The sequence below is a fragment of the Haemaphysalis longicornis genome, unplaced genomic scaffold (genome assembly GCF_048455015.1).
Source record: "Haemaphysalis longicornis isolate Haplotype H1 unplaced genomic scaffold, Haemaphysalis longicornis Haplotype H1 scaffold_18, whole genome shotgun sequence".
Classification (NCBI taxonomy): domain Eukaryota; kingdom Metazoa; phylum Arthropoda; class Arachnida; order Ixodida; family Ixodidae; genus Haemaphysalis; species Haemaphysalis longicornis.
This window is the reverse complement of record NW_027526282.1, coordinates 7,312,275-7,338,468: the sequence shown is the minus strand read 5'-3', so window position 1 is coordinate 7,338,468 and position 26,194 is coordinate 7,312,275. Positions and strand designations below refer to the sequence as shown.

General features: G+C 46.3%; 2 protein-coding genes across 2 annotated transcripts; one reads left to right on the top strand and one right to left on the bottom strand.

The window, feature by feature from the left end:
- Positions 1–1,141: 1,141 nt before the first annotated feature.
- Positions 1,142–8,116, top strand: LOC144166607 (P2X purinoceptor 7-like). Its single transcript, XM_077696120.1, has 4 exons — positions 1,142–1,623; positions 2,317–2,532; positions 3,060–3,219; positions 7,085–8,116. Exons 1-4 carry the CDS (start codon positions 1,358–1,360, stop codon positions 7,100–7,102), a joined length of 660 nt encoding a protein of 219 aa, XP_077552246.1. The 5' UTR covers positions 1,142–1,357; the 3' UTR covers positions 7,103–8,116.
- Positions 5,219–26,194, bottom strand: LOC144166606 (uncharacterized). The gene is made up of 11 exons (XM_077696119.1): positions 25,716–26,194; positions 24,468–24,587; positions 21,698–21,815; positions 18,480–18,828; positions 18,031–18,403; positions 17,432–17,605; positions 16,690–16,876; positions 6,942–7,187; positions 6,684–6,855; positions 6,452–6,597; positions 5,219–5,629 (listed from the first exon to the last, which is right to left on the bottom strand). Exons 1-11 carry the CDS (start codon positions 26,043–26,045, stop codon positions 5,451–5,453), a joined length of 2,394 nt encoding a protein of 797 aa, XP_077552245.1. The 5' UTR covers positions 26,046–26,194; the 3' UTR covers positions 5,219–5,450.

Below are 26,194 nucleotides of genomic sequence, written 5' to 3'. Positions count from 1 at the left end.
GCTTCAGTTGTGCGAACGATGCGGAAATAAATGGCATAATTCAGCATTTCAAAATTGTCCAGCCCGAAATCGGCGCTGCAACTCTTGTAATAAGTGGGGACATTTCGCATCGATGTGCCGTAAGCCGGCACCAGTGCATCGAGTTTCTTCGAAGGAAGCTACGGGATCCGCTTCGACACCGGAACCTGTAGAGCATCCAGCATCCACGGAGATCAACGCACCCGCAAGATCTTCCGTCTTAACAGTCAGCACTTCTTCTAGAAAGGACTTAGTCGTCCAAGCTGAAGTCAGCGTCAACAATCCTCCAAGAAAGGACTTAGTCGTTCAAGCCGAAGTCAGCGGAGTGACCATGCAACTCTTAGTTGATACCGGAGCATCCGTGTCGTTGATGACTGTCGAAGATTTCAAGCGTCACTTCAGTAAACAGCATGCGCTGTCCAAGGCTTCCGTCAACTTGTGGAATTTTTCCAAACAACGTATCGGCATCCGCGGCTCATTCCAAGCTCCTGTTCAAGTCTTGCAACGGTCTTGCTCCGTCACATTCTACGTCACCGACAAAGGGACATCTCTTTTGGGGCTCGACGCCATCCGGCAACTGGGCATTCAGATCGACGGTGCGTCTCTTACGTGTCGACTAGCATCGGTGTGTGCAGTGCAGTGTCCCGTAAACGTGCCCCCGGGTTTCGAACATCTCTTCAACGGCGAGTTGGGTCTTGTCAAGGACGTCTCGCATAAGATCCAACGGCGGCCAGGTGTGACTCCAGTTGCATCTAAGCTACGAAGATTGCCTCTTGCTCTCCGTGATCCAGTGTCCAGCGAGCTGCGACGCCTCGAGGACAATGATGTCATTGAGCGTGTCGACGCCTCGGAGTGGGTTTCGCCACTCGTCGTCGTCCGGAAAAAGAACGGGGACATTCGGCTGTGTGTGGACCTCCGGGAACCGAATAAGGCAATTATCATTGATGGGTATCCTTTACCGCATGTTGAAGAGCTGTTGCAGATGTTTCATGGTGCTGTTTGTTTTTCTAAGCTTGACTTGGCGGCGGCTTACCATCAGTTGTTGCTGGAAGAGGGCAGTAGGGACTTAAAGGGACACTGAAGTGTTATGTAAACATTGCGGGATTACTAGCGCAAATTGTAGTCCGGAGTCCCCAGGCCATGTTTCGACCACTCTGAGCGCGTTTACGCGATTTTATTTAGTAGAAAAATTAATTGGAAAATGCTGTCCTCCTCTCTTTACGCTCGCCCATTTTCTGTGGCGTTTTTGTGTGACGTCAGGAGGGGCTGAGCTGGCAATTGGCTGCACGGCTTTGGATTCACTGCGCGTCTTCGGCGTCTGCTCCGTCCGCTCGTAAATATGGCGTCGTCCGACAGTTGTGGTGCCTCTTCGTCCACGGAGACAGACAACGAAGACATTGCCAAAGAATTCGGGCTGGAATTCAGCAATTTTAGCGAACTTGAGCGCCGAACATTGCTGCGCTGGCGGAGGATGGGCCTGAGGCCTTACGAAGATGACCCTCCAGCTACGAGTCCGGAAAGGTCTCCGGCGGGAAGCAGCCCGCAGCTGGCTGTCGCCGACGACGCGCCAGCGGCGATCCCATCACGCCGGCAGAGCACGGATTGGTAAGTCTACTTCTGTCATTATGCGGTACGCACAACCTCGTTTAAACGGTGGGCGACAAGTAGCGGCGGAGCTTGTTGCTTTGGTTTGCGCAGGCTTTGCAGCGCGCGCACGGCACCGACTACCCGAGCCCAATGTTTTGAGTTGAAACCGAGCGAGACGCGGCCAATAAACTTGACGTCACACCCACACTTGTTAGAAAACACAGGAAAATACGGGGAAGAGTGGAGGTGATACATTGCGTTGATCGAGCTGCGAGCCTGTTTGGTTCTTCAAGACGTAAACAATGTAGGTGCGGCAGGCGCCTCGTAGGAGATGTGAAATCCCCCCTCCCTTACCCCGAGACCAGAGACTATGTTAATTCCCTGCGAGGCCACATACGCGCATTTCACCTTCAATTTCCACGTATGTGAATGCTATGCCTCTATGAACTCTACGAGAACACACGAGCGTCGTCATATGCGTGCCGTTGTCGTGAAGCTCGGCAACAGCGTCGTCGCTGGCGCGCGGCTGCCGTACTCGCTCGCTGGCGCGCGGCCCGAACTTTCTCACCGTTTCCTGCCGTTGCAAACTGTTTTCTCCCCACTGCGCTTTGTAAATTCTCATCTGCTTAACTACACCTCCTGCGCGCTCACCTCTTGCCTACTTTTCCTCCAACACAACGAGGCGCCAGGTGATTTTTTTTTTTTTTCCAGGTGCCAGTGCGGCCACTGCACCGTTCTCGCCAACTTCGAGGAGCGCGAGTGCTTGTGCTGCCGTGAACTGGGCCATGTGGTGACGGCGCTTTCACCCGCAGGCTGCATTATGGAGCACGCGGATTTCCGAACTGTGTGCTTAAACACTGCAGTCCTGCGGGTGGCCTATTTCGAACTCCGGGCCAGGGGATACCCCATGAGCGACGACATCCACAAGTAACTTGGCCTCATTAATTTATTGGTTCAATTTGCAAAACGTGAGCAGCAGTGCCGATGCTGCTATCTATGCATGCAGTCTCTTTCTTTATCCCCCATTCGTGTTTTCGCATTTAGAAAGTACTGACACAGCCGTTTTTTCTGGGGCTGTATGCGTGGCACAAACTGTGTTCACCTTTAGTTGAAAAAAAAGAGAGGACCATTATGCCATATATGCTCTTATGCCGTATCTGGTTTGAACCAAGAACTCCCCTGTAATGTTGGATCTGCTCTGACAGAAAAATTGAACTGTTAATGCCCTTTAATATTGTACTCTTGGACAGTAACCCTGCTGTGGCGCACCTTCTGAGACAATGTGGTAGACTGCATGCAAGAACACGTGTCTAAGCAGTGTAGGTGCAGATTGTTATTTAGCTAGCAGCTCCACCCTCTTGTGCACTGCTTGCAGTGTGCAGGTGCCTTTTCTCCACTCACTAAGTTGCTCATTTGGCCAAAGTTGACCCCAAATGCATGCACACTCGCTGCAGGAGGTACCGGTACACGGCTTACCGGCAGTTTGTGCGGTGGCTGTGGGGATGGCTCGGGGAAGGTAACCGCCTTGTCTTGCTCTCATGCGTAGTGGCAAAGATTAGGCATACCTTCCCCACGGAAACACCCACTGGATTCAGATATCCAGAATACGAGCAGGTAGGAAAATAATGTTTATATTAAGAAGAAAAGGAAGTTTTAGTGTGCGTGCATGTTTGCGTGTGTGAGTGAGTGTAACCTCTTTCCACAGCTCTGCAGAATTCAATCCTGCACTTCGTGAAGTTCAAGAAAAGATATTGCTTTGTTTTTTTTTTGTTTTTTTTTTTGTTACAAGGAACTCAAGAAACAAATGTATTAATCTAACCACATACATATTCATTGATGCATGCACGCACGCGTGTATATGTTTGCATGCATGCACACATGTACAGGTTGGCATGCACGTAGTGAGCACACTGCAATATCTACTACGTTAACTGTAAATTGAAAGAAGCCTGCCAAAGGCTTATGGTGGCATTACTATTGTCCATCTGGTTCCAGAAATATTGTACATTTGGGCAGGGTGTCAGAACGACATGTTTTGGTTTACGTTTCTCTTTTATTCCACAACTAGAAGTCCTGTTTCAGTTCAGCTCTGGAACAAGAAAATAATGGCTCGTTACAGTTCATAACAGTTCGTGTGCACAAGAAAAATTGAGATTTATGAAATCACGTTAAAAATCATTCAGAAATATGAAATGATGCTAAAAAGGTTAAGTGATGCGTATTAATTTGTTGTAAATACTTCTGTTAAATAGCTCAACTGCACACAAAAAATCCAAGGATTTGATGACCGAGCTGTAAATGACACTCGAAGTTTCTATCCTGGGCCTAATTAGAAACTAAGTGGTGACAGTCCTCAACCCAGGTTTTATTGCGAGGCTGTTGCAGATGAAAAATCCTCGAACATTATTTGTTCTGGGTTGCCCCATGTTAGATGTAAACACTCCAAGTTTTTAGAGAACCAGTGTGATGCGCGCTTGCGCTCCATTCTTGAGTACGCTGCCTTGGTCTGGACCCGAACACAAAAATTCTTATGAATAAATTTGAGGCAAATCAAAATCTGTCTGTGCAGTTACTAAATCATATAGTTGTGATATTATCGTTACAAGTTAAAGATGCTTCGTCTAATAGAACACTTTAAAACTCCTGTGGTTAACCTTAAAACGGATTGTATAAAAACAGATATCAAAGAACCAACATCAGTGCCGTAAGCCAGGAAATTAAAAGTGAATCCTGGAATACCTGAATTTGCCGCTCAGACCAAAAACAAAAGTCTTCAGTTTTGCCCCTGAACGAAATAGTAAATAGCGTTTCATTTTCGTTCTCGTTCTTGCCAAAAATATCGTTTTTTTTTTCTTTTTGCGGTTCCGGTTTTCGTTTCGTTCTGACACCCGGTGTTTGGACGCTCATCTGCATCAGCATGGTGATTTGCTAAGTTAGACCTGAGTGCACCCCCCATGACCTACAACTAGTCATCCACTGGCACATCACAAACGGGCACACGACTAAGTGGCAGATTGCAAAATAAAAGAAATAACGTGTAAAAAACAAATGGGCCTGAATTAATAGATTGCAGTGCCATGAATACTGATACTGCTACTGCTTACAGGATGAGCAATTTACTGATAGTGTTGAAAATCTGAACAGTGCGGAAACAGGTATCATCTGCCATGCTTAATTACGCACTGTGATGTGTCCCATAAAACTGCAAATGCACGCACTGGGTTGGTAGAGCTTCTCAAAGCGTTTGTTTTGAAGCTGGAGTGGAAGCTTCACTTCTGGTAGTAGGCATTGTTTCAGTATAGTTTTCAATCAGATGCCTTGCCTTGGTGTTCAATAACTAAAAAGATGTGTGGCTGAATGAGAGAGGTATTGCCCCTACTTATGGCCAGCTTGTATACATATGCATGTGAAGATGTTTATGTAAATACACACCCACACGAATGCACATATCACAGCCAGCCCCCAGTCTTGCCAGCTGCATGGTTATTTTCTACATCTAAATGACACTCCATGGGGCTGCTGTGGAAGCACTCAAGTGTTGCTAGCGCTGCTCACTTTGTTATGTGCTATTTCACATCACAATAAATGGAAGAGAAATAGACAGAAATGCTGGCTTTATTGTTTGTAAGCAAACTGACAAAAAATCAAAAATTTTGTGTATTCTACACGCCAAGCCTACAGATGGGCAATGGGGTGTGCTGGAACAACGTGGAAATATTTAATGTGCTCCAAAATAGCTCACTTGTGTTTGCAGTTTTGACAGCTATCACAAAAACGGCCACTGCAGCTGAGATCAAACAAGTGTCCTGCTGACAGGCCATTTTTTGTTGTCAAACAAAAGCTGACTAGTCTTTCTGGAAGCGTATGCGCTGCTGTGCTGCAATGAGCTTTGTCGGTAGCCGTTCTTCTGCGCTGGGAGCAAAAGACGGCGGCATTGGTGGCTCCACTTGGGCAAGGGCTTCCTTGAAGGATGGTAGGGCTTCGCAACGCTCCAACACTCCTGACTGCAGTTCACACACATACCCTGAAAGCGAAGGGAAACATTGATGAACAAACGCCCACTTTATTGTGATTAGCAATGACTCCTAGGCTAAAAGCAAGCAGCTCCATATTGTTGGGAAAGTCGGTGTACGGATACAATATGCAAGCTGTTTGTAACAATTACTGCTTCATTGTTGATTAGCCATTTGGTTCTGCATGTGTTTTCGTGAAAACATACCGAGGGAAATAACTCAAATTGATAAAAGGAAATAAGTCAAATTAATAAAATTTTATTTATTTCTATTTATTTCAATTGCTTACGTCCAACACTACAAAAACCTTGTCCGAAGCCTTATGTCCTTTGTGCATATGCATCGAAATCGGTCGTCAGTATATCTAACTATAAGCAGCCTGTCAAGTTTCTTTCGTTGCACACGCACATTGCAGCTTTCAAGATACCTGAAGCTAGGAAAGCTGGATTAAAAAATTCCCTTGACTATGTCAATTTTGACAATCCCTGATGCTTCAGCTATGTGACATCTAGAAAGATGGCCAGAAATGAGAATGAATTGATGTGGGAGGAGTAGAAACCCAAGACAGTGGTTTTTGTAATGCTGTTTTTTTTTAATACTAAATATTACTATAATGTGCCCTCATGACTTACATAAAATCAAACACTTCCCTGCTCAGCCCCTCAGGCCAGCCCCATCCGTCTAAAGTAAAAACCGGGTTCTGAAAACTTCATGAACTTATTTCCTCCTTGCAGTGAAAAGTATGCGCAGTCGCCTTAGAGCGTACAATGTAACTGCACTGTGTAACGTGCATCTTACTGTGCTATTATAACAACTGCCTTACAAAAACTTACCAAATGTCGGATCTGTTTTCACTTCGGTTGCCACTGTTGCTCCTCGTCCTTTTGGGGTTTTGACATGTAGCTTCCCTTCCCCTTCAGCGGTCACCGCTTGAGGTCTTTTCGTATTTTCATTGAAGTGCAGCACTGCTATCAACGTTCTGTAAGTAGTTGGGAACACTCAGTGTACAGGTGGGGATTAGAGCGCAGTGGTGTTCCAGGTCACCAACATGATGTTGTTCCTTACCGAGCCTTCATTCCTTCGTAAGTGAATGCCACTGACTTATTAGCAAAGCCGTTGAGCACACTGTGAAAGCTTTCGATGCTGAAAGTTTGAACTTTTGGTGATAGCTGCCTGATGTCCCGGAGCAGGTAGTGCGCATTGATGATTCCCTCCAATCTTCTGTGTGGAGGAGAACCTAGGGAAAACCACCAGTGAAAAGAAATACAGTTGAACGAAACACCCAGTTGGAGGTGTGGTAATCTATAAGCACCAATGCCTTACCGGCAGTCAGCCATGCGCGGGGTCCAGATGGCTTGTGCAGGCATCGAGTGTAGAGGGTGGAGCTGTGGCCGTGGTGAACGTTGCATGCATGGTTTGCCGCGCTCTTCCACATGGCCACAGCAAAGTCTGCATTGTCTGCGCAGGCACTGGCACAGGCGTAGAGATGGTTGCTGATCGGCTGCACCCACTGACTCAGCTCCTGGCATGTCGCATTCTTGGCTGCGGCTCTCAGCTTCTTCTGCACACCTGTGAAGCAATACAGAGGGTAAAGGCACTCTCCTCCATTTGAAGTTCATGGCTTTGAGTGAATTCTTCAAGAGCGGCATCACTACCTCCAGGCCATCACAACTGCCTACTCCAGCCTAAATGCACAAGCAAACTGTCCAGTGAAACATTCGCGTGTTTCATCCTAATTTGCTGGTTACTTCTGTTTACTTGACATTTGTTTTAAGATGCTTTGCTAGAGTAGATAGCACTATTTTTAAAGTTTGTGTAATTAGGATCCACTAATATTCCTCTGTGTAAGCTGTACCCAGGGGAGTACCTAAGCCCGTATCCTGTTGGTTTGAGCTCAGAGTTAAGCTTTTGAAATTTGCTCTCTTTGTTTGATTGTGCAAATCAGGGACGTCTATGTGACCTGTTTATAGAGATTTGTTGTGTAAAGCTGTTTGGGCAGTCGATAGTCCTTGTCTCAGAGTTAGCACGCTTGGCGTCCATTAGCATGCCTTTGTTTTATGCAAGCTGTGCCTGGAGGGTTACAATCTTATGTAGTATGAAAGTTTTGAACACTGTGTATGACCGTAAATGCATGCCTTCTCTAAGAGTAAGCTCCATGAGCAGTTGGTAGCGATTATTGTGGCTAAACACAACCTGAATTCGACTGGTTGTCGACATTTCTCATACTTTGTCTTCTGTATACTTTTCTGTGGTGCTTCATGTGCAGGCGTGTCAGTGAGGTCGTGGCACAAAAATGGCCAAGTTTTTTTTTCTTGGGAACGGGATGCCTGTTGTTGTGCTGTTTCCCATTTACGGCTGTTGTCTTATCATGAGTTGCCATGATGATGAGGAGAAGGAGGAGGAGGAATGCCTCTTACTTGTTTGTTTGCTTACAGCTATGTTGTCGGCTGTAAAATGCATCAAATAAACTTGCCAGCACCATCATTGGCAAAGGCAAACGCATTGGATGAATGCCCTCCGCTTCACCAGAGACGCTCAAACGCGGTGTATTTTTCCCCACCTTTGGAGCTTCCCTGGCTCGTGCCTATATCGTAAGAGGAGTATTTGCACCAGTCCCAGTGTCAGCTGAATCGCTCGTGAACTGCTCAGTTGGTGAACTCGCTCGTGGAGCGATGAACGTCAAAGCGCAAATATGGTCTATTCAGTATAGAAAACATTGTCCAAAAACAAATAAATTAACATCAAAAAAAGGAAAAAAAAAACACATGCACCATCTGGGATTCGAACTTGCGAACTGCAAAACAAGGATCCTAAGGCTTCAAAGCACTATCAGGGATGGAAATATAAAGTATGTATTGTATAGCTTGTCTACATTTTTATTTATTTTTAGCATTCCAAGTAGCTTAGATACCCATTTCTTAAATAGCACTTGTGCCGGAAGCGTCCTCCAAATTCGCACAAATATCTTGTCTTTAGCGACTGCATTCCTTAGGCAGAAGAGCGTTCTCAGATGTGTGGTCGTGCTGCTGACCACTGTGGTAGTTCACCCAGCACAAAAAGTGCTTTCTGCACTTTGGTTTTACGCTGTATGAGAAAGGTTTCAATTGATTTTAATTCCTTAGTATCAATATTAACTTCGCTGACTCTTCTCCCAACTTCAGTTGGCCGTAGATTTTTCTACTAGCATACCAAACAGTGAATTGTCGCATGCGCGATTGTGTGGAGCTACTTGGACTTGGAGCATGACACAGTCTGCAAACTAACAAACTAACGGCACATTCTTCCTGGCAGAAATCGTGTCACGGCTAAGTTTCAACTGAGCGAACGAATTGCGATAACCCGCTGGCGGCAAGCTGACTAAATGCTGGGCTGGCTGTTTCTGTTGGAGGGTTGGCGAGCCGTGCAGTAGCGCAGTCAAACCAAGCCATTCGTTTGAACGTAATACAAAATGTCATGGGAAATCAGCAAGGAGGATGCAGAGAGGAGTACAGCATCTTTAAATTGATTTTTCTTCTGTATAAGGTCTTGTAAACGCAGCAAGAGTGTTTGAAACATGGCCGAGACACTGCAGACTACAATTTGTGTTCCAAATCCCGCAATATTAACAAATCACTTCAGTGTTCCTTGAAAAAAAAATTTGTGTAAGCTTGGTCTTCATAAGCTGGTTTTCCTGCATTGTGCGTTGCGCAGTGAAGCATGGACATCTACGGAGGACATATGGTTAGTTTCACTCTATGCTCCTCTACACCACCGCTGCTGCCTCTTTCCTGAATTGTGCATACAGTCAAACCCGACTATATCGAACCCGTTTACATCGAATTATCCTCTATATCGAACTATTTCTGCGCACGGAATGTATTCTATGAGAATGTATAGCAAAAATTACGCTTACATCGAACAGAAATAGCAGCAACTACCGATATATCGAACGCCAGCGGCGTAAAGTGCCCCCCCCCCCCCCCTCCCCAAGTTGGCTTTCCCTCGCGGAAGAGGAGAAACCCGCCGACACCCCCTCGAAAAGTGGTTTAGCCCGGCAGTTCCTGTGCAGCTTCTCACCTCGCTCTTTCTTCCTCTCTCTCTCGGGCTGTTTCCACGTCGGGAAGCCGCCGTCGACCCCCAAAATAAAAAAGATCCTGGCCCTCCCGCCCCATTTGCTAAGACAGCCAATCACCAGTTGTTGCCACTCCAGTTCTCTGGTCGCTGGAGAAGCGCGCGTTTGTCTTTTTGCTGTTTTTGCGTTCGGAGTGTTCGAATTGTCGGCATGTGTTGGACTTGTACTGTGTAGCCGTGATGGCTAGCGCGAAGCGACAGAACCTGCCTTTCGCCGTGAAGCTGGAAATTATAAACAGAGTGGAACGTGGTGAGAAGAAGTCCGTCGTCGCCGCGGCTTCGCGACGACGCGCTTCGCAGTCGACGACGCCCTTCGACGACGCGCTTCGCTGCCAGCTTCGCACGCAGCGAAGCTGCTTAAACAGAAGAAAATTCATGACTACTTCGTGCGGAAGTGAGTTTGTTTCATTAATAAAGTGCTTTCATAAACGGTAGGTGCTTTTATGCTGTCCAATTCTTCAGCATGCATACATCGAATTATGCCATATATCGAACTCGCGGGCGTTTTTTTGCGAGTTCGATATAACCGGGTTTGACTGTACTGCCCGCTGCGAGCAATGTCTATCTCCCCTCTGCCATTTTTATGTGTGCATTTGGGGGAAGGGGGGGGGGGGGGCATGCATGTGCTGGCAGGCTTTACGTGCCTGCCTTTATCATAGCTGTTCTGTTGAGGGCAAATTTGAATGTGGGCGTCTAACAGCCCGACGTGACCCTACTGCTGCCCTTCGTGGTTGAGAAGTTTGGGTCGGTGTGTTATACAGACAGAAAGGTGCCTACGATGCCGGAGGGAAAATTGACAGCTCAATGTTTGTCCCCTGGAATAAAAATGTAGTCCCTCCAGGTTTCATTATGCTAATTACCTAGGAAGTCTGGTCAGTCTAAAATCACAAACATGCTTTGTTTCGTGCACTCCTTGCTCTGTGCCCAGTTTGCGGGTTATCCTTCTTCGCAGAGTGGAAGGGCACTGATTTCGTGTTTCTTGGGAGCAAGACGTCTGTTGTGCTGTTCCCCGCTTCTGGCTAATGTCTTATCATGAGTTGGCATGATGAAAAGATTGGTACAGCCTGTGCATACAAAGGTAACAGTGACAGTGTTTGTGGACTTTCAGCGTGGTGTCGTTCTTAAAGAGACACTGAAGTTACTTTGTCAAGCTGCCGTTTTTGCTTGCACTGCATATACTGGCTCAAATTACCACACTTCTCATCGTTTATCTGGTTGATAAGTCGGTAATTATTTCATAAAGCCCGAAAGGAGAAAAACTACCATGCGCGGTCTGTGGCGGCCGCACCAACTGTGACGTCGGGAGGAGGTGCACCGTGATTGGACGATGTCAAAGATTATCATTCCAACAATTTTCGGTTTCGGTTCTGTAAAACAACATGCTTGACATCCGACGTTATTGTTGGGTGGGCATTCTCAATATTTCAATAATCGCCATACCATGCTTCTGCCGTGTTGTCAGGTGTAAAATGCCAAAGATTGGATTGGATTGGATTGGAAAACCTTTATTTATGCCTGCAGTGAGCGCTCGTGGGCTCCGACGGGGCCTACATTGTCTTCGGGGCGCCTGCCGTGCGGACTGGGTCCTTGCTCGCTGTTGCAGGCTCACCAGGCCTCTGCCTTGCTAGTGCCTCAATGACCTGCTGGACGGCCTGCAGTGCTGATCTTTCTGGTTTTCGCTCCCTGCGGCTGCTTCCAGTAGCAGTGGGATCCTTCCTGACTTGGCTTCTTCCGGGTGCTTGGTGCAATCCCACAGGATGTGCGTGAAGCTTGCCGTCGAGCCTCGGCACACTTTCCACATGTCGGTCGGGTGCATCTCGGGGTACATGCGGTGCATCAGTGACGGGCTGGGTAGCGAGCCGGTCTGGAGCTGTCTAAATAAAACGACTTATTCTCGACTCAACCCCGGCACGGGGGCGGGAGAGTTCTGCGAGCCAAGCAGAAAGCCTTCGTTATTTCGCTGTACTCAGTCATACGGTCTTTCGTGTTGAACCACGTCGGAAGGTCTAGCGAGGTGCGGTCCTTGAGTGCTCGTGCCTCGGCATGTGCCGTCTTGTCGTGGTTGTCGTTGCAATCCGACGCGTTGCCTGCGTGTGCCGGGAACCACTTGATTCTAACTTCTCTGCATTTTTCGGTAACCGTGTGCAGTATGCGTGCCGCTTCCTTTGCTACCATGCCCTTGGCGTAATTTCTTACTGCCTGCCTTGAGTCACACAACACCGTGTGACAGTCGTGGTCCCAGATGGCCAGTGCGATGGCCACCTCTTCTGCTTGTTCAGACTTGGTGCATCTCACGCTAGCGGCTGTCCGCAAGACACCGGTCGTGTCAATGACGGCTACCGTGAAGCCGTTCTCCAGATTGGTGTACTCGGCCACGTCCACGTAGCGTGCGAGCCTGTCGTTGGCGTGCAGGTCGATCAGGGCCTTGGTCCTCGCTGTCCTTCTTCCTTTGTTGTGCTCGGGGTTGACGTTCTTGGGTATTGGGTCCACCCGGATGTTGCGCCGGATCTCGTCGGGAACGGGGAGTTTCTTTTCTATTCTGTTTGGGTATCCTATTCCTAGGTCCTCCAGTATCTGCCTCCCGGTCCTGGTTGTGGACAGCTGCTCAAGCTGGGCGGCACGTTGTGCCCCTCCGCTATTTCCTCGAGCGTGTTGTGTATTCCCAGTTGCAGGAGACGGGTGGTGCTCGTTGTTTCGTACAGCCCCAGTGCTGTCTTGTGCACTCTGCAGATTAGAATGTTTATCTTGTCACGCTCGTACTGCAACCACTTCTGGTAGGCGGCTACGTACGTGACGTGGCTTATGACAAACAAGTGGACGAGCCTGATTAGGCTCTCCTCCCTCATGCGACTTCTTTTGGATTTTACTCGTTTGAGTAGTTGCATTGCGTTTGCTGCTTTCGCCATGAGCCAGGCAATGGTGTCGCCGTTTCTTCCATGCGTTTCTATTACCCTGCCTAGTATTCTGATCTTGCTGACCTTTGGGATTACGTTGCTTCATCTAGTTGTGATATTGATCTCCTCGCATTCTCTTGGGCTGATCTTGGGTTTGCGTTTCCTGACGGGAGGATATACCAGGAGTTCCGATTTGCTCGGCGAGCACCACAGTCTGGTGCCTTCAAGTTCATCTTCAATTGCATCGACCGCCACTTATAGTGTGGACTCGATGTGGGCGTCGCTGCCACCTACCACCCACACCGTTATGTCGTCCGCGTAGATTGTACGCCTGGCGTCTTCGATGCTCGCGAGCCTCTCGGCCACTCTGATCATTACTAAGTTGAAAAGCATCGGTGAAATGACAGGCCCTTGTGGCGTGCCAGTGCTGCTGAGCTGCTTCTCTTGCGTTTGAAGGTCGCCTGCTCGTAACTCGGCGGTCCTGCCCGTGAGGAAATTTTTGATGTAATTGATAATCCTCCCAGGACGGCACATTCTGCGAATTGTTCGTGGAGCAGTGAACGTTACGGCACAAAAATGGTGAACTCAGCATACAAAACATCGGCCCAAAACAAAAAATTCAACTTGCAAAAAAAAAAACAGTACCCTCGGGGATTCGAACTTGCGAATTGCAACAGCACTCCAGACCATTCGGACAGGAGCCAGCGTTGCGGGGGGTGTAAATATGAGGTATATAATGTATAACCACTTCACACTTTTGTTTACTTTTAGCATTTTAAGCAGCTTAGGTGACTATTTGTTGTATAGTGCTCGTGCAGTAAGCGCCCCCCAAATTTCCACAATATCTCCTGTCTGGCAATTGCATTTCTTAAACAGAAAAAGCGTTTACCGATCTGTGGTCGTGCTGCTGACCGCTGTGCTTTTTCACCCACCGCAAAAAAAGTGCTTCCTGCTTCCTAGTTTTACGCTGCAGGGTAAAAGTTTCAGCTGATTTTATTTCCTTAGCACCTAAATTGACTTCGCTGACTCTTCTCCCGCCTTCAAGTGGCCTTAGATTTCCCTACTAGCGTACCAGTCAGCAAAGCGTCGCATACGTGTGCTTGTGCACCGCTTGTGTGCCCGACCTGGACTTGGAGCTTGATACAGTGTACAAACTAACAAACTAAAGAAAGGCACATTCTTCTATTCACAAACGTGTCCTGGCTTAGTTTCAACCGAGCGAACGAATTGCGACAGCCCATCAGCTGCCGGCAGACTAATAGCTGGGCGGAAAGCCGTGGAGTAGTGCAGTCACGCCAAGTCATTTCCTCCTGATGTCACATGAAAACGCTGCAGAAAATGGGTGAGGATGCAGAGAGGAGGACAGCATTCTCGAATTAACTTTTTTACTAAATAAATTTGCGTAGACGTACTCAGAGTGGTCGAAGCATGGCCTGTGGACTCCGGACTACAATTTGCACTAGTAATCCCGCAATGTTTACAAATCACTTCAGTGTCCCTTTAACAGCGGGGTGTTGAGTTGTGCAGTGCTGCTGACAAAGGTGCTTTCGTGGTTCCTCTGTGGGTCCACTCATGCATGTGTTCACAGTGCCTTGTGCCAAAATGGTAGACAGTGAATCCATGTTGCAGTGGGAGCTACAAGTTTACACCTTTTGATAGTTCATTGCAGGTTTTATTTTGTGTGTGTGACATTCAGTGGTGCATGTAGCCTCAGACGTATGTGTTTGTTTCTTTTCCTTATTACGTGCCTCATTCTCGGTTTGCCAAACATACTAGGGCCAATGTTTGTTTTGTGAGCTTAGGTACTGCTGTTCTGTTTCTATCGGTTTTTCTTTTCCTCGCTCGTCCTAAAGAGAAACAACAAATGCTATGTTTGTTGAAATTCATCCAGCCTCTGCCTGAACTCCCTCCCTCACACAACCTTGATGCCGGTGCACACATGGGCTGACTGGCCTAGCAAATAGATAACAGTAACTGTGCTGCCTCTGCCCAGTGACAAAGGTCATAACTTGAAAAGGGAAGCTTACTGCGAGGCTGCTTGACAAGCCTGCTTTCTTGAGGGGGACCAGATGGACTGGCCGAATTCAGCTTGCTGCCTGAAATTTTGGAGCTGCTAATAGTTATTGGAACGGAATCCTGGCTTGACAGCAGCATAAATGACGGCGAAATGTTCCCTTTTAAATATTCTCTGTACAGGAGGGATTGCAATTCCCATGGTGGTGGCGTGTTCATCCTCGTTCACGATAGCTTATTAAGCCAAGCTGTGTACATCGAGACAAAATCGTGCGAAACTGTCTGGTGCAAGATATTGCTGAAAAATGGTGTCTCTGTTGCCGTGAGCACCTTTTACAGACCACTTGGGTTACGAATTCCTCAGCCTCTATTCCAGCTGAGTAACACATTATTAAGTTTGCAAATGAGTTATGGAATTCTGGGTGGAGACTTTAATTTGCCCGATGCAGAATAGCAGTCCACCACGCCGATACTGCACAATACATCTCTCTTGTACTCAGCCTTTCATGAAATGATCAATGCGCATTCGTTATCCCAACTCATAAAAATGCCCACTCAAATCGGTGCTAGCAGCACAACTTTGATCGATTTATTCTTTTGCAATGACCCTGACCTTGTATCGTCTGTGCTCACAATTCCCAGTACCAGTGATAATGACATTACTGCTAACGTAACCTGCGCTGTCAAGAACCACCAGCTTACAGAGCCACACAAAGTGTTCTCTTATAAAAAAGGCAATTACAGCTCGCATAGTTTATCTCTTGGCATGAACAAACAGTGGAATTTCTTTAAAAAAAGATTCTGTCCCTGGCACAAACGTTATTCCTTCACGCATTATCTCAGCCAAGCGCCGCACTGAGAAACCTTGGCTCAACAGGGAACTTCAGTCTTTGATCAACAAAAACTCTGCTGTTTAGAAAGTATTGTAACTTGCCCCAGCCTGAGCTACAATCTAAAATAAAAAAGACTGAGCAAAGTAGTTATGAGAAAAATGCTTCCAATCCGTGTTTAATCTGCAAGCTTACCCCAATACTATGCCGCAAAATTTGAACGGGGATACAGAAATGCAAGAAATAGTAATATATACAAAAAAACGTTCACAAGCTGCTCAATGCACCGCATCGATTGTAAATCACCGATGCCACATTCTACCTTGCTGCTAAGCAGGCGCAGCATTTTTCTTGTTTCTGCCGTTGTAGGCACTGCTGACTGCTCCTCATCGTCTGCACAATCAGCTGCGTCGTCCACAGCTATCTCAACAATGCAGGCATTGGACAGCATTCCAGTAACAGGGACATCAGCCTCGCACAGCGTGCGCTCCAAATAAATTTGCCGTTCACGACCGCGTTTGGCAGATACTGGGAGCTTGGCGTTAAAACGGAGACCTTATCAGCTGTCTGTACAGCTGACTTTGCATTGTATCATCTTTGTCAACATTTCAAGATATTAGTGGTCCCCCAAAAAAGCGTTTCAAGATAAAGGGGAGCTAATTTATGATGCCTATGATAGGCGAGAAAAAGTTTCATCGACGTAACCAATACTTCAAGATATCCAAGTTTGAGTTAACAAAGGATTACTGTATACCTAGTAATTCATTCTCACATCCAGTAATTCCAAGTCTCCGTTCCTGACAGAATGACTGGGCTGAAAATCACGGCTGAATATTTCATGCTCTGTAGCTGTAATGTTGTACCACTCAGTGCAACTCAGTGCACTCGGTGCCGATAGGTTTGGTTCGGACTGCTGTGGCTGCTTTTGAAAGCTAAAAAAAAACACCAATGTTTATTAGATTTCGGAACATGGAAAAAGTGCGCGCAGTTTAAATTATTCTGCAGCACACAGTAGGGCAGATGTCATATCACAGGTGCAACTCTGATAAATACACAATCACTTTAAAACTGGTAGCAGTGCAAGTTTGGCAGACAACTTGCACCTCAGCCGCCACAATCATACCAGAATTACTGACAGCAAAATATATTGGCCGAGTCTTAACAGTACTGGAACCAGGACAGCAACAAACAAACAGAATATCTGAGAAAAACTAATAACTGTACCTTTAGCCACATGCCAGATGTCGAAATAATGTTGGATTCCTGGGCAGTGGTCCCGCAAGTAGGCTCTTATCCCTGGATGTCTGTCAGTTACGAATGCCCCAATCGTAATTGCCTTCTCCTCCAGGAATGCCAGTCCTCTGATGAGAGCCTCCTTTTCCATGTTAGTACTTGCCTGCACTCGAGGGTTCTGGAAACAAGTTTCACTTTGACTTCACTTCAGTAGGTATTCGCAAATGCGAGGTTCTTTAAGAACTTGATATTATTTATATCTATCTGAAAAATTCTTTCACAACAGCGCTTCGAATGTCTTAATCAAACGGTTGCAAATGCATATCAGCCGACCTGCAGACAATGGAAAAAAAACTGCTTAGATTTTCATAAACACACGTGTGGGTAAAAATGGAAAAAGAAATTAGAAAAAAAAAATTAGGAAAAAGAATTGAGGCTGCTGTCATTGACATTTGTACCTTTCATGCAGGTAGGTAGGTAGGAAGGTATGTTTGGCTGTAATGCTGGCTAAATGCATTTACAATACCTGAAATGGCTTATTCCTCAAGAGTAAAAAAAAAACTTGATAGACTCAGCAGTAATCACAGACTGGCTCAAAAGTTAAAAAAAAAAACGTTTCAGCAAGCAATGCATTTTCATACAGTTGCCCTGATTGCTCAAGTAAGGGGACGAGCCACTCTTTCCCCTTCTGCTTGTTATGTGCACCTTGTAATGTTCTTTGATTTCTACTTACCTCTCGAACTTGCACCTGCTCAGTGTGGATGATTTTTCCCAGACTTTGTGACAGAAAGCTGTATGTGAGGAATTTAGCTGAAAATCCCGGGGAGTCGCAGCGCCCGTCGCCACACAAATCAGTGACTTTGCCTTGGAGGCTGGCAAGTAAAAGAGCTTGGTGCTGGGTCCATACCTGTCAAAGCAATGAAAGAGATCGCAACACAAGTTCACTGTATTGCTTTTTTTCTGTTGAATTTTGCTGCGACATCACAGTGGGTTTTGCCCCTGGTTTTTATGGACTTGTGCAAGATGAATCGGATGCACACAAAAGTAATGTATACGTGTCTCCTTGGCGCAGGAGCAACAGTGTTTTTGAGTAGAAGTCATCTGTCAACAATACCCAGGCTAGTCATGGTGCCTGCCATAGTATTTTCCACTTCATAAAAGGTTCACACTTTGTAATCAGTGCCTGAGAGTACGCATCAACTAAAGCATGCACATGCAGGTTAGTGATTGTGATGTATAGCCAGAAAGAGTAAGAAGGTCTGTGCTAGTGAAAGAAGGTATGTTCTAATGAAAAAAAATTTTGTTTGGACAAAGATGAGCTATTATACTTACGGCATGCACTACTGGCAGTAGGTAGGCCCTCTGGTAGCTGTAGAAGGTCCTGTCCTCAAACACTTGCACTTTCATTGAACGCAGCATCCTCAGAGTTGGGGTCGGGTGCAGTCCAGTGAACAGAATGGCCGCAGAAAGGTCAATGTTCCCTTTGGGCTTTCTTCCCACAAAGGGCTGGCTCGACCACTTCCTCCTGTGCCCAGGGTTATGGCGGCAGCTGGTAGTCGCTGTGATGCAGGTCCCAAAGTAGCTCAATGAAACGTCACAAATGCCAGCACACACGGCGCAGATACGCAGCAGCAGAAGGAGACAACTTTCGAAGACAATGTACTTCATGTCTGGTCGAGGGACGTCTTCGACAATGTCGATGCTCCTGCAAATAGCATCACCTTGTTGTGAGCTAAAATAGTGTTATCACAATAATAATTCGATATAACAAGACATATTACCCTTCGAAAGTGTCATCCAGTGTCAGTGTAGTTTCCTCTTGATAGCTGCTGCCTGTGTCGTCTGGAGCACTCTGCATTTGCGACTCATCCCCAGATAGTTGGGATAGGAGCACAGGAGGAGGCGTATATTGTTCTGAAGCCTCTTCAGATTGCCCCCTGTAGCTGCTTCCTCTTTGACATCTGCGTACGGGCGAAACTTCTGGAGATGGCAGTACTGGTAGATCTGGTGGGGCATCTCCCAACAGCAGTCGCTTCCGCTTGACAGGCGTTGATGAAAGGAGCAGGTCCTCCATGCACACTTGCACCGACTTGGACTGAACATCCTTTAAGTACGTGTTCACCTGGCTACCTGTATGGAAGGGTCACAGCAGCAAATTAATATGTTTTTCCAAACTGAGAAATGAAAAAAAAAGCAGCTTTGTCATACAATTCAAAGGAACAGAGAATTCTGTTGTGCAAGGCAGAGTGGTTTAAGTAGAACTACGGCTGTCTCGTATAGTACCGGAAAATGCAAGCTATGGCAAGGACAGGATAGCCCAATGACACCGTCTGAATAGTAACAGCAAAAATGTCGGGCCAGTTTTTTTAAAAAAGCATGTAAAAACGCTGAAAGTTTGCAATCGCAAATGCACCCCAGTAATAGTTTCATTAGCATAAATTTCATGCAAGAGAACACAGCAAGGTTTACACAGTTTTGATTAAAATGCTGGAGGTCTGAGAACAACTTGTAGCAGTATACGCCTTGAGTGCGGCCTGTAAGGGCGCCACTGAAATCCCCCTAGCGGCCCGTTTCGAAAGCAGCCGCGGGAGTCCGCGTCCCGCTCCCCGCTGTCGCCGCTGCTTTTGCGGCACGTGCGCATGACCGAGATTTACCGTTTGCGGGCGTTTGAAATCCATGTTTATGTGGAGCAGTCACTCTGTTCGCAAATGGGGTGTGTTTACGAGTGTAAATGTTTCTGTCGCAATCTTAGTGTGGTATATTCGGTATGTATAAGCGCCAGGTGTGTGTCACAGGCCAGCGTCGCGGAACCGACGTATGATGGAGCCGAGTGTAGTTACACTGTCCTGAATCAAGCAGTGTCTCCGCAACCACTGGTTCCTCAGATGTTCATGCTACGGATATACACTATGATGTAAATCAGTTTTGTGCGCTTAGATAATCAGCGGACCACTAATACCTGGCAGCACGCCAGTTATGTTTGCCAATATTATACCTCAGATATTGATCACCACCATTTACAAGCCAGTGTGTGTTAATTTCGGGCATTTACAAGCCAGTCTGTGTTAATTTCGGGAATATTCAACAAAAGTGCGATGGACAATGCATAATTATACTCGGGGATCTCAGCACACGACAGAGTCGTCTTGTCGTGAGGTGAGCGCCCGCAAACATTCATCTGCTACATATATCCTCTGCGAGCAGATCGGAGACGGGCTTAGAATATAATCCGAGTCCTGCGGCTAAATGCTTCTTCGAAATATCGTCATACGACACAGAGAGCCTGCAGAATAAAGCAAAAACTGAAATCAGAGGGCCTTATCACATGCCACACTCTTCCAACGACACCTTTCATTGCTTGTTGCATATACTGCCTACCTTGTGTACTTCCAAAAATGCGTCCGCCGTACGATCAGCTGTTCTTCAAAGTCGAAAAACAAAGGGAAAGTGAACGCGAGATTGGTATGTGTGATTACTAAAACATTCATTGCTTGATTCCGCTCCGCATTTGTACACAGCATCCCCCTCCCCTACCCCCCACCTATGTCTCGCAAAATAGCAGTGCATTTCGCATATAGTTGGTCTGGGGAACCCAACCTGGATCAAGTTTCGACGAACGTCTTTAGCATGTCAGAAGCTGCACTGTTTTTTTTTTTTTTTTTCATTTCTGTTAAAGCTATCATGTTTCTTCCGCACTTGCACACCATGTATTTTTCCGTGGTTTCATTAACTTGCCTTGGTCAAATATTTAATGACGCACACACAGGCTAGGAATATACTTAACATTTTTGCATGGTTTATATTCTTATAAAAGACATAAGTTATTGCCCGGGATTGGGTAATCACATCTCCGAAACATTTTTTTCTGCGACGTATATATTCGAAACGAAGCCGCATTCGTTGTCCACGCTGCAAAATGAAGCCAACCTCTCACTGTTCCAGTATCAGGTCTAAACGAGGTGACAGTAGAATTCATTTGTGCCTGACACATTTGGAGGTGACAGGGGTGATATGTTGCTGCCGTCGCCGACGCCCGAAAGACGAGCGGCGACGAAGCACGCAGAACCGCGTCCCTGGGAAGCTCTTGCAGGCGATCGAGTACTCTACGAAGATGCAGCTGCTTTTTAAGTGACCTAAACGTACTTTTTGCTTAATGACGTCACCATAACAAGTTTTTTTAGGGTGCGGAAAGGCGAAAAGAAGCAAAATAGAACCAAAGCACTGCACGAGAATGTGGTAGTGCAGCACCTTGGTCATGCTGATACTTTTCGGTGTTTGGGGCAAGTTCACCCGTGCAATGAAAATAATTCTAAAAAAGCACAAAATTTTCATAAAGTGACCCTTGGAAGTGTGAAGTTGCTGTCACTGACCAAGGCAAAATAGAATGTTTGATGCTTCGGAACCCATATGGGTTTCTTGTTGAGGACTTAGTCAGCGACTAGGTACAATTTTACACTCCCAGTTATGTCCCTGGACCAGACCTAATTTTGTCAAACACTTGTCTACATCAAGTCACCTCGTAAGGTTATCTTTTTGCAGGCCATGTTTGTCCTCAAAGACAACAAATTCAGCTATACTGTTTTCTTAAAAAGTGTAGCTCTGTTTTAACAATGCACCCAAAATTGCGAAAAAAAGACTCTGCATTGTGAAAGCTATGTTTCTCTATAAACAGTTCATTACTTCAATCTAATGGGGATCCAAAAGGTTGAAGAGGCACAAAGTTATGCTAAAGTGGACAGGTAGAAGTTTAGAATGCCCACACTATTCGTTCCGTGTCCAAACACACTGAGTGAGCAATAGTGGGTGCAAATTTCTGGTTATAGTAAGGTCAGGTATGTATGGCATCAAAAGGACTGGTGCAGAACATGTAAACAAGAACGACCTAGTCCTTGTGGAATGACAAAGATAGGGTGCTGAAATAGCAGTATATAGCCTAGAATGTACGGTGCAGAAAATGCAGCAGTGCACTTGCTTATGCACTATAAGTGTGTGATCTTACCTATGTTCCTCACATCTGGGCAAGCTTGCACTGCAACGCTATGAGTGGAGACAGTAGCTCCCTTTTCCGACACTGGCAAGACATCTCGTTCAGGTTGTACTGGTTCTCGCTCCTGCTCCTGAAGGATGAAAAGGTGACCAAAAATTTATTAGATTGCGTCAACAATATCATTGGCTGAAAGACATTAGTTGACGTATTGTAATACAAAAGATTCTGCATTTTTTGGGTGTGCATGTACGTTATAGTAGCTGCTATGTGCTGCTTGAAAATTCATGTCTCTCAGTACTCCGTCAAGCCATGAGCACAGCAGCTTTTTTTCCCGCCTCCTCAGCCATTGTACTTGACTAGAATAAAGAACTTCAACTTTCCTTCTGTGTGACGTTTGTAGCCTGTGCTTAGCTAAATTTGTGAAAAATCAACTGACGAAAAATTTATGTTACTGAAAGTAATGTACTTATTGACCACATTTTATCAGCCAGTTCGAACATAACCGAGCGCATGGACTGTCAACTATAGCTCTGTTTTTCGACGTTTCAAAAGCTTACGACTGCGTCCTGAGACCACCAACAGTAGACAGACTACATGCAATAGGGGTGCAAGGAAACCTACTTCACTTCATTCACGGTTTTCTCACAGACCAGTACATGCAAGTACGGTTGGGGAGTGTGCTCAGCAAAAAAAGTGTCTCAATGGCGTTACCCCACGTAGTGTTTTGTCCCTTATTCTTATCAATGCAGCCATGGCTGGACTACCTGGAGCACTAAAAGAAGTTTTACAACGAGCTCATGTATCTGTGTACGCTGATGATGTTTGCACCTGGTTGTCTGGATATCAACATAAACAACTCGCAGTGATGGCTCAAGGAAGCGTTCACACCATGCAGAAATATCTGTCTTCTGTCAGACTGACGCTTTCGGTTGAGAAGTCCTGCTTTGTTCTTTTCCCTAGGATGTGGCGGCGGTCCACCCGTGTTACTTTAAAATTGGGCAGCCTGTGTATCTGTCAAGCCACTCACGTGTGGTTCCTTGGTGTCACCCTGGACAGCAGACTGTACTATTGGTAACGGGCAGTGGACATGACTATTTTGGCTCTGCTTCCTTGTGCGAGCATTTTGAGGAGGATTGCTGGAGCTAAGTGGGGGAATCACCTGGGGTCAATGATTAAGCTGCACTCAGGACTGATTTTGAGTTGTATTCCTTACACGTTGCCTCTGATCTCCCCTTCAGAATCCCAGTATGAGCACCTCGAAGTGTTTCACAGGAAAGGGCTGAGGATAGCAGTTGGAGTTCCTCAGGGAGCGGCGAATGCGTTGTGTTGCCCAGAGCATGATGCCGAACGGATGGCAATACTCTCAGCAGTTTGAAAGTTGGCAGCCCCACACAACACTCTGGACCACATAGTCTATCCAAGGGGACATTTAGTCTATCCAAGGGGACATTGGATGCTTTGCAGAGACATGTCGCGCTTTCTACTAAGCTTCCTTCAGGAGATGGAACCGGCAGACTTGTTGTGAAAGGACTCTAACATTGACTAATTAAGGTGAAAGATGAGGTGAAAGATGAGGTGAAAGAGTTTGAGGTGAAAGATGAAAAACAACTACAGTTGAACACGGATATATCGAACACGGATATATCGAATTATTGTCTATATCGAACAGTGCAAACATCCCCTTGAAAATCCCATGCAAAAGTATAGGGCTGTTGTGCACGTGTATCGAACTCCTGATCACGGGCAAATTCGATATATCAAATTCCGCGCTGAAGGCTCCCCTGAAAGTTTGCGTCCTCTGGTGGTGTGGAGTTGATGATAATTTTGACTCATCGCAGGCGCTGCCTGGCTTGGTGAGACAGAGGCGGCGTCTGCGGCATTATGTCGCTTCGATGGCCTTCAACAGCTGTTTTCACGCTAGCACGAGGGGCAGCTCCATGATAGCTAGAACGCGGATAGTGGTTGGGGCGAAAGGACATAAAGGAGCAAAAGAAATTGACCGGAGGCACTCTTTTTCTGTGACTGAGCTGTTTGGTGGCTCGTGCAGGGGAACCGATGCGGCGTTGTGTGTTTGTTTTGTACAAGGCATTTATTTCAGAGCAACGAAGGCGGGAATTCGTCGGGTGCAGGCTGCTGAAAAGATGTTGGTTGAAAAGTCGTTCGGAATTCCTCGCAGTAGTTTTGAGGGCGATGCACCCATCAACGTTGACGTAAAGGCAAATGCAGCACAACCCACCCCGGGTATTCCAGAGCGTGTCGGGTGCAAAGCGACTTCGTTGCACGCCTCCAGATGGGGGAGGTGTTCGGTTTGGATACTGAAGATAACGGCATGCAGTGCCTGACAACGTTCCCAACCGCCTACTGCAGCCGAGGTTACGTCAGCGTTATTCGCCTCTGTTGTGGCACAGTGTACAGCATTGATTTTCTCATTTGTGTGTGTTTGTACTCTTGAAGACAATTTGGCGGACTCTACGATGCAGAAGAAAAAACAAGCGAAGCTCAAAGACATTTCAATGATAATTAAAGTGCAGTGGTCATCATGCTGCGGTTCGAATTTTCCGTGCTTTGACGGTAAATTACCGTTTACCACGACTTCAGAAAACTCTCAGTGATGTGCGGAGTTGTCAGATAATCTTCAGATAGGCCTATTTTATATATCGAATTATCGATATATCAAATTCTTTCACGATCCCCTTGGAGTTCGATATATCCGTGTTTGACTGTAGCCCCACAAGATGCTTTAGTCGAGCAGAGCTTTCCCCGAGCTACACCGAAGCCATACCTGTGGAACATTTTCGCTGTCGCCACTTTGCCATGATTCTTGCTCACAGCCTGTGCTGGTGAAAACGTGTGTACTGGTGCTGCTGGCCGCTTGTGAAAGAGTGTGCCCAATGCTGGCAACCTGCAAGATGTACACTGTTAGAAGTGAAAGAATTTGAACACGCACTTGGGCTTTACAATTTGTAGCAACTCCAAAGAAATTTCGTTCCCCCACAACAAATCAAGGGGACCTTATTGCAGGCATTAAAATTATTTTTGTGTCAAGATATCTTATTTGTTCTGCTGTCATGCACACCAAAATTGTACTGTGTTAGAAATTCGATAATTTCAGTTAACATCTTCCAATTCACTACACGCATTCATTCAGAATATACTTAGGCCGTAGGAGTAAAAGGCTTTTCCATTTTCTCGTTTCGCCTTATAGTAATGCAGCAATTGTGTCAGACACCACACTAAAAACTACTCCCCATTTTTATGCAAGGAATCAAAGTTAGACTGGTGGTGCGCGCCATGAGCTTGAGTGTGTGCTGCCTAGCTGGACGCTGTTTGCATGGTTACTTGACGCAGTTTAGTTACACTGATAGGTGTTATTAGAAGCTTTATTTCAAGTTGTTTGCCACCTATAAAAGTTTAAATTGAGCTAGGTTGGGCAAATACGTACTGTTATCTGAGTATAATTATTAGACGCTGCCTGCTTCTTTCTCATTCTCCAAAAGCAGACGCGAAAAGAAACTGGACAGGATACTTCGGTACGTGTGCCCAAGCGCCGCCGCAATACCTGCATGCTCTTTCACAATGTATGAGTTAGCCGCGGACGTACTGTGCTTAATAATTCGTTGCACTGTAGTCAAGACAGTGCAATGAGAGAGGCGGCCTGTACGATCGCGATTTCACGTGCCTTACCGCTTTTTGCGCGCAACTGTGCAGATCGCTAAATAAAGAGAATAACTACGTGTAACATTGCTGTTGCTAAATTAAACTGACACCAAGGACATGCGTCACACCTTCGTATATTTTACTAAGTTATGGGCGCTCCTGTGCACTTCAAAGCGTTGGCTTTCTTCTATTTTAGTAGCTTCCTCGCTCCCAACCACGACTCCGAAAGCGCGGCAATTCTGGCTGATCCAAAAACTGCTTCCACATCTTTCCATGCAAGCGAAACATACACCCTGTTTATTCTAGCTACACCACTAGGCGAGCAAGAAGCATCTTCCAATTAGGGAATAACTAATAGCACACGACGACTCACCTGATCATCTGGCTGTCGCGGAGGTCGCACAATCTCTGCTGGAAAGACGCTGGGCACCGCATCCTTGTTCAACCTAATCTTTTGCCGAAATTTAAACTCGCTTCTGAGCTTCGGATCATAGAAGAAGTCCTTCGGGAGGAAGTGGTCCGAACAAACTTGGAGGACGCTGGTCTTCGTGTGAGAAATGCGCAAGCGGAGTGCGTTCAGCCACTGCGTCCGCCGCGGCTCGTCCTTTGGCACACGATGGTACGACACTTTCTCACTAGAAGCGGTGCTAAGACATTTACCTAGCCCATTTACGCAGCCAAGAACATGACAATAACGCTTCATGACGATTCCGAAAGTATGGCTGACGCAGAGATAACGTCGGGAGCAATGACCTTGTTGCGAAGAGCAGAAACCGAAACTAGTTTGAAATGAACCCCTAAACTGCTATCCGACACATATGCTTGTCGGCAATAGCACAAAAGCTTTTTCCA